We start from the raw sequence: 7,135 nt of genomic DNA on the forward strand, positions 1-7,135 counted from the left end.
CGCTTGTGCGGCTGTGCGGGCGGGGCCGGAAGTATGGGGACCAGCGCGGGGCCCAGTACCGGAAGTGCGGGGCGGGCGCGGGGGCAGAGCGAAAGCCTGAGGACCGGGTCGGGGCCGGGTTCCGGGTCCGGGAGCGGTCGGGGCGGCAGCCATGAGGCGGGACGTGCGCATCCTGTTACTGGGCGAGGGTAGGCGCCGGGCCGGGGGTCTCGGAGCTGCGGCGGCCGGGGCGCGAAGTGAGGGTCTCGGGGGTCGGGGGGCGCCTTGACCTTGGTCCCCGCGCTGAACGCCCTGCCCCGCGCAGCCCAGGTGGGGAAGACGTCGCTGATCCTGTCCCTGGTGGGCGAGGAGTTCCCGGAGGAGGTGAGGGGCGCGCCCGCCGCGGGGGTGGGAGCGGGCCCAGCCGGGGGTCCCTGGTGAGCGCGCGGGTCCCTTGCAGGTCCCTCCCCGCGCAGAGGAGATCACGATCCCCGCGGACGTCACCCCGGAGAAGGTGCCCACTCACATCGTGGACTACTCAGGTAGCGGCCGTAGCCTCCCGGGGGCCCGGCCCGGAGCGGTCCGGGGGGCCTGCTGGGTCTGCAGTGGAGTCTCTTCCCCTAGAAGCCGAGCAGACGGACGAGGAGCTGCGGGAGGAGATCCACAAGGTACCCGTGGTGCGCGGGACGAGGGAGGCGCTGGGCGCGGGCTCGGCCTAATCCGCTTCGCCAGCTGGGGGATTGGACTGAGGTGCCCAGGGTGCCCTTGGCCCTGATCGATCCGTGACCTCCGCACAACGCGCCCCGCTGGGAGCCGGCACCGCTCAGCCCAGTGGTGCTCCAGGGATAGCAGGGCCCTTCCCCGCGAGCTGTCCCTCCCTCCTGCCCAGGTGGCAGGCAGCAGCGTTTGCGCTTTCTGTGGGCTCTGTGTGCGCCACCTCCCCCTGCTGTGTACTCCAGCCCACCGCCCCGGCCTCCGGGCACCCGGAGCTCCTAGTACCAGAGCACGTGTGCCGGGGACATCCCAGGCCAGGACGCAGGCCACAGCCACCTGGCAGCCCCTACTGCCAGCGCCCCTCACTGTGGTCCTGTCACTCTGCAGCGAGGGGAGAGGCAGGGGCCAAGACAGCGGCTGTCTTGCATGGTGTAGCGTTGCAGGTGTGGCCGTGTCTGTCCTGAGCCCTCTGCTCTAAGGGTCTTGCCAGCCACAGCTATGCTGTTGGGGTCTGGTGTCCCTGCACTGGCAGTGGGTAGGGAAGAGGCTTCTCTGAGGGTTCAGCAGCAGCTGCCAGTGTGACACGGGGGAGTGCCTGCCCTGCCAACACCAGGCTGGAGGCAGGTTTTAGGGAAGGCTGGGCTTTCCCGGCCTCAGAGCTGCAGTCATGCTACCTGTGAGCGTCTGGGGCCTCCTGGAGCCTTGAGATGGTGCGGAGCGGCCAGGATCGTCAGTGGTGAGCCAACAGCCCTGTCACCCACGCCTCGTCACTGTTCCCTCAGGCAAACGTGGTATGCGTGGTGTACGATGTCTCTGAGGAGGCCACCATTGAGAAGGTGAGCCCTCAGTGCAGACCCCAATGGCAGAGACACGGTGGCCCCTGGTGGCCCTGGTGGACCCTCACTCAACCCGTGGCCAATGCCATCTCTCACAGCATCTTGTGGAGCCTCACACAGAGTCCCCTGGCTCTCTCCTGTGATCCCATTTCCCCCCAGAGGGTGTGGGACGGCCCCATTCTGAGCCATTTAGGCCAGCAGCCCTTTCTTCTTCAGTTTCCAAACCCCAGGGGGAACCTCAGAGGGCCTTTATCAGAGGCTGCCCTGGGCTTGGGCCCCAGTGATCTTGGGGGTGTTTGGGAGCCAATGGGGTTGTACATATGAGGCTGCACCTGCTGCCTGCCTTCTCCCACCAGCTTTGTTCCTGTGGGCGGGAACTTGGGCCCTCGGTGGGCCTTGACCTCCCCCTTCTGCTCTCCCCGAGCCAGGCTCGAGCTCCAGCTGGGAGCCATGTGCCCACGGGCAGCCTCACCTCACAGCCAGGCTTTGCTTTTCAGATTCGAACTAAGTGGATCCCACTGGTGAATGGGGGTACCACGCGGGGCCCAGGTAATGAGGGGGATGTGGAAGGGGCTGGGACCCCCGGCTTCCCTGCCCCTGGTGACCATGGGCCTTCAACCCAGGGTGCCCATCATCCTAGTGGGCAACAAGTCAGACCTGCGGTCGGGGAGCTCCATGGAGGCCGTGCTCCCCATCATGAGCCAGTTTCCTGAGATTGAGACCTGCGTGGAGGTCAGTGGGTCCCAGCTGAGGGGCTGAGCTAGGGGCAGGGCATCCTTCATTCCTCGTGTCCTCGGTCGGTTCCTCGGGGCATGTCCCTGAGTCTGTTCCCACTTTCCCAGTGTTCAGCCAAGAACCTGAGGAACATCTCAGAGCTGTTCTACTATGCCCAGAAGGCTGTCCTGCACCCCACAGCTCCCCTCTATGACCCTGAGGCCAAGCAGGTGAGCATTGGCTGGGGCCTCACACACTGGTTCCCCAGGGGCCTGGGGGGTGCTGGGTGGGGTGGCGTGGCGGGTGGGCACGGGCCGCCTGAGGGTGCTGAGCCAACATCCCCGCAGTTGAGGCCCGCGTGCGCCCAGGCGCTGACACGCATCTTCAGGCTCTCAGATCAGGACCTGGACCAGGCACTCAGTGACGAGGAGCTCAACGCCTTCCAGGTGTGCCCCCGCCCCACCCTCGGTGCCCAGCCCCCTCGAACCTCTGCTGCTGTTAGTGACCGGAACGGGCCATCTCCGGGTAACTGGCTGACTCCCAGCAACGTTCTCTCGGAGGCAGAAATCCTGCTTCGGGCACCCCCTGGCCCCGCAGGCCCTGGAGGACGTGAAGACGGTGGTGTGCAGGAACGTGGCGGGCGGCGTGTGGGAGGACCGGCTGACTCTGGATGGTGAGGCCGGGTGCCCACCTGTGCCCGGGGAGTGTGGGGAGGGTGCTGTGCCTGGTGCTCCCCCTGCTCTGTCTCGGTGCAGGTTTCCTCTTCTTGAACACGCTCTTCATCCAGCGTGGCCGGCACGAGACCACATGGACCATCCTGCGGAGCTTCGGCTACAGTGACACACTGGAGCTGACGGCCGACTATCTCTTCCCTCCGTGAGTGGGGCTGGGGTCGAGTCCTACCCTCCCTGAGGGGAGGTCTCACTCAGCAGGCCGTCTGGCGTAGTGCCCTGCCTGGCTGTGCCCTGAAGCCCTCAGCATCCACAGAGCTCTGAGTCAGGTGGGGGCTGGCCCCTGGCCAATCCCGCACGCCTGACTTGCTCACCCTGCTGGGGTGGGCAGCTTGGGCTGTGGCCTGGGGTCCTCAGCCAGGCCTCCCATGTGCTGGAGTCAGATAGGCACCCTCCTCTCCATCGCAGCTGCAGGGTTGGGGGGCATACAGGACCCTCTGGGTCCTATAGGGAGGGTCCGACTGCACAGACGGGGCCGGCAGGGTGACAGAGGTGCCGAGCGTGGTGATGCAGAGTCTCCTGGGGACTGGATGGGCTGTCGCCTCCCTGCAGGCTCCACGTGCCCCCCGGCTGCAGCACTGAGCTCAACCACCTTGGCTACCAGTTTGTGCAGAGGGTGTTTGAGAAGCACGACCAGGTGAGAGCATGGCGACACCCCCGCCCCCGCCCCTCGCCGGCACACATGCCACCACATCCCTCCTCCTGCAGGACCGCGACGGCGCCCTCTCGCCCATGGAGCTGCAGAGCCTCTTCAGTGTGTTCCCGGCAGCACCCTGGGGCCCCAAGCTCCCGTGCACAGTCCGCACAGAGGCCGGCCGGCTGCCCCTGCACGGATACCTCTGCCAGTGGACGTAAGCGCGGCCCACACCACACCCTCCCGCCGCGCCACCCTCCCCACCGTAACACTGTGTCTCCCGCCCACCCCCAGCCTGGTGACCTACCTGGACGTCCGGAGCTGCCTCGGACACCTGGGCTACCTGGGCTACCCCACCCTCTGTGACCAGGACTCGCAGACTCGCGCCATCACAGGTGGGCACCCACCTCCCTGGGCCTGGGCCCAGCATCCTGGCAGCCGTCCTAACCTCACATCCTCACAGTCACCCGTGAGAAGAGGCTGGACCAGGAGAAGGGACAGACGCTGCGGAGCGTTCTCCTATGCAAGGTGGTGGGGGCCCGTGGAGTGGGCAAGTCTGCCTTCCTGCAGGCCTTCCTCGGCCACGGCCTGGGGGTAAGCACCCTAGACCCCCCCACCCCCACCCCAGGGCTCCAGGTGTGGGGCAGGGCAATCTGGGGGCCACTGGAGCCAGCGAATGTCAGGACCTCACCTCCCTCAGCACCAGGACACGAGGGAGCAGCCTCCGGGCTACACCATCGACACGGTGCAGGTCAACGGACAGGAGAAGTACTTGATCGTGAGTGCTGGGGCGGCATGGCCTGTGCCTGAGGGTGGACCCAGGGACACCCAGGCCTGCCTGGCAGAGCTGGCCCAGCACAGCCCTAGGGGGACCGAGCCCCAGGGACCCTCCCTCAGGCCATGGTCTGTCCCAGCTATGTGAGGTGGGCACAGATGATCTGGCCACATCGCTGGACGCCGCCTGTGATGTTGCCTGCTTGATGTTTGATGGCAGCGATCCAAAGTCCTTTGCGCATTGTGCCAGCGTCTACAAGGTGGGGCCCTGCAGGGGCCACGTGGCCACAGGGCAGGGTCTGTCCCCCCAGCGGTGCCTCGGCCACCCCAGACTGTACCTCATACTGCTTTCTGCCCACAGCACCATTACATGGACGGGCAGACCCCCTGCCTCTTCGTCTCCTCCAAGGCTGACCTGCCCGAAGGGGTTGTGCCGGTTGGCCCATCGCCAGCTGAGTTTTGCCGCAAGCACCGGCTGCCAGCTCCCGTGCCGTTCTCCTGTGCTGGTCCAGCCGAGCCCAGCACTGCCATCTTCACCCAGCTTGCCACCATGGCCGCCTTCCCGTGGGTACCCGGCAGCACAGCCCTGGGGACTAGCAGCGTCTGTCATCGGGGCAGTGGGCAGCTGTGGTGTCAGGCCTGGAAATGGGGCCAGAGTGACGGACAGGGTGGAGCTTTGTGTGGCAGAGGAAGCCAGTGTCCAGGCATGCTCCTCCAGGGCCTGGCCTCTGCCAGCTGTGCCTCTGGTCTGGGAATCTGGCTCTGAGGCCCTGTGAGTCCAGGACATGGGAGGGTGCCCAGCAGCAAGCCGGGGACATGTGCCTGAGGCATCTGCAGATGATCCTTCTCTCTTGCAGACATTTGGTCCACGCAGAGCTACATCCCTCTTCCTTCTGGCTCCGGGGCCTGCTGGGGGTTGTCGGGGCCGCCATGGCCGCAGTCCTCAGCTTCTCGCTCTACAGGGTCCTGGTGAAGAGCCAGTGAGACCCCTGGTACCTAAGTCCTCTCCCCTGACGGTGTGGCTCACTGCTGGGCTCTGCAGGGGCAGCACAGCTGGGGTGCAGGCCAGGCTGCCACTCTGGGAATGCCCTTCTGCTCGGACTTTTTGTTTCTGAAGGCAGTCCGGCTGCAGCAGGGCCTCAGGCTGCCATGCACTGTCCTGGCTCCTGCCAGACCCCCAGGGTGGGCCGTGGCAGGTGGCTGAGCAGGAGCTCCCGAGTGCTGGCCACCGCTGTCAGGGGTTGCCCACCTCTGGGCATCATGTGTGTTGGGCTGGGGAGCACAGGTGTGGGAGCCGGTGACCCCAGACCCGGAATTCTCAGGGCTTTACCCCCCTTTCCTGGTCCTGGGTGGCCAGTGGGTGTGAGGAGGGCTGGAAGGCAGAGCTTTGGGCCAAAAGCAGGCATTGGGGGGGTTGCCCCTCAAGTCTGGCACTGTTTCTGTGACGGCAGCAGAGGACCGGAGGTTCCTGATTAAACTTCACTGTGTCTTTTCCATCTGGGACCTCAGTCTCTGAAGACAGCTTGCCTTGATTCAACCTAGAATGTGTTCTTTGTCTTCACGTGGGCTGGAAACGCCACCCTCCCTTCGTCCCTGGGTCACTGTCCTGAGGTCTCAGGCATGTGCATATGGCCTCTGGAAGTCCACTCTGGACCACTGTGACCTGGGAGCCAGTGTCCCTGGAGGTCTTGTGGTCTGGGAGTGGGAGCTCACTGCATGAGGACGGTGTGTGCCCGGCATGGACTGGGGGGCACCGGTACCTGAGATGTTTTCCTGATGGCCCCTTCTGAGGGTCCAGTGTGCCCTGGCACTGCCCGCCCACTCCCCAGAGCGTCCTGCCAGCCTCGCTGAGCTGCGCCAAGAACCTGGGCTTGTGTGACCAGATGTGGTCACTGCCTGCCACAGAGCAGGGTGACCCTGGGGCCCTGACCCAAGGGAGGCAGGATGGACCAGAAGGACGGACAGGCTGGGAGTTGAGCCCAGATACCTGCTTCTCGGGACCCAGGGCATGGCCTTCCCAAAGTCACCCAGACACATGTCAGAAGGCCTGGTCCCCACCTCCGGTGTCTGCCTTTAGGGAATGGCAGGTGGGGCTCCTTCCCAAGTCCTGGCCCATGCGGGCCCTGCCTTAGAGCTTGTGGCATTGGCCCCTGAGGTCCCTCCCGCCTGATGCTATTTAAGCCCGCTGTACCCCATGGCCTGCCTTCTGGGACCACTGCAACCCTAGGAGGAGCCCTCTGAGTGGCTCTTGCAGGGGCTGCCATAGTCACATGTATCTTTTTTTTTTTTTTGGAGACAGTTTCACTCTTGTTACCCAGGCTGGAGTGCAATGGCGTGATCTTGGCTCACTGCAACTTCTGCCTCCCGGGTCCTGGTTCAAGCAGTTCTCCTGTGTAGCTGGGATTACAGGCACGTGCCACCACACCCAGCCAATTTTTATATTTTTAGTAGAGACTGGGTTTCACCATGTTGGCCAGGCTGGTCTCGAACTCCTGACCTTGTGATCTGCCCTCAACCTCCCAAAGTGCTGGGATTACAGGTGTGAGCCACTGCGCCCGGCAGTCACACGTGTCTTATTTGTCACCTCCATTGTGGAGCAGTTGGCCCACCTTCCGAGGAGTAGGTCCCCTCATCCCAACTGCAGCCCTACCCCTGGGGGTTCCACTCTGTGTCGGAATGCCCCTTGTGCCCAGCCCTGGCGCCTTCTTAGGGCGGGAGGTTTTGCTGTCCTTCATGGAGTTACAAGAGCGGTC

At 64.8% G+C, this 7,135-nt stretch overlaps 1 protein-coding gene across 3 annotated transcripts; it reads left to right on the top strand.

Annotated features, from left to right (window-relative positions):
- Window positions 1-40: 40 nt before the first annotated feature.
- Window positions 41-5,923, top strand: RHOT2 (ras homolog family member T2). Of its 3 annotated transcripts, none has more exons than XM_017858462.1 (19): window positions 41-188; window positions 305-363; window positions 440-521; window positions 604-647; window positions 1,476-1,529; window positions 2,027-2,078; window positions 2,170-2,261; window positions 2,372-2,473; window positions 2,591-2,689; window positions 2,808-2,916; window positions 2,999-3,119; window positions 3,527-3,611; window positions 3,683-3,825; window positions 3,903-4,003; window positions 4,072-4,202; window positions 4,309-4,386; window positions 4,523-4,642; window positions 4,744-4,946; window positions 5,240-5,923. In XM_017858462.1, exons 1-19 carry the CDS (start codon window positions 152-154, stop codon window positions 5,364-5,366), a joined length of 1,839 nt encoding a protein of 612 aa, XP_017713951.1. In that variant the 5' UTR covers window positions 41-151; the 3' UTR covers window positions 5,367-5,923. The 3 variants fall into 3 exon arrangements, with proteins under 3 accessions (XP_017713951.1, XP_017713953.1, XP_017713952.1); XM_017858464.1 differs by having other exon boundaries at window positions 2,027-2,073; window positions 2,147-2,261; XM_017858463.1 differs by having other exon boundaries at window positions 46-188; window positions 607-647.
- The last annotated feature ends 1,212 nt before the right edge of the window (window positions 5,924-7,135 follow it).

This window comes from Rhinopithecus bieti, unplaced genomic scaffold, assembly GCF_001698545.2.
Source record: "Rhinopithecus bieti isolate Rb0 unplaced genomic scaffold, ASM169854v2 scaffold_47707, whole genome shotgun sequence".
Classification (NCBI taxonomy): Eukaryota; Metazoa; Chordata; class Mammalia; order Primates; family Cercopithecidae; genus Rhinopithecus; species Rhinopithecus bieti.

Bases quoted from the DNA above. Each gene is read 5' to 3' on its own strand.
- RHOT2 (XM_017858464.1), top strand. From the start codon at position 152: ATGAGGCGGGACGTGCGCATCCTGTTACTGGGCGAGG. The intron at 2,262-2,371 runs GTCAGTGGGTCC...CCACTTTCCCAG, and splicing joins AGATTGAGACCTGCGTGGAG to TGTTCAGCCAAGAACCTGAG. The intron at 3,120-3,526 runs GTGAGTGGGGCT...GCCTCCCTGCAG, and splicing joins GCCGACTATCTCTTCCCTCC to GCTCCACGTGCCCCCCGGCT.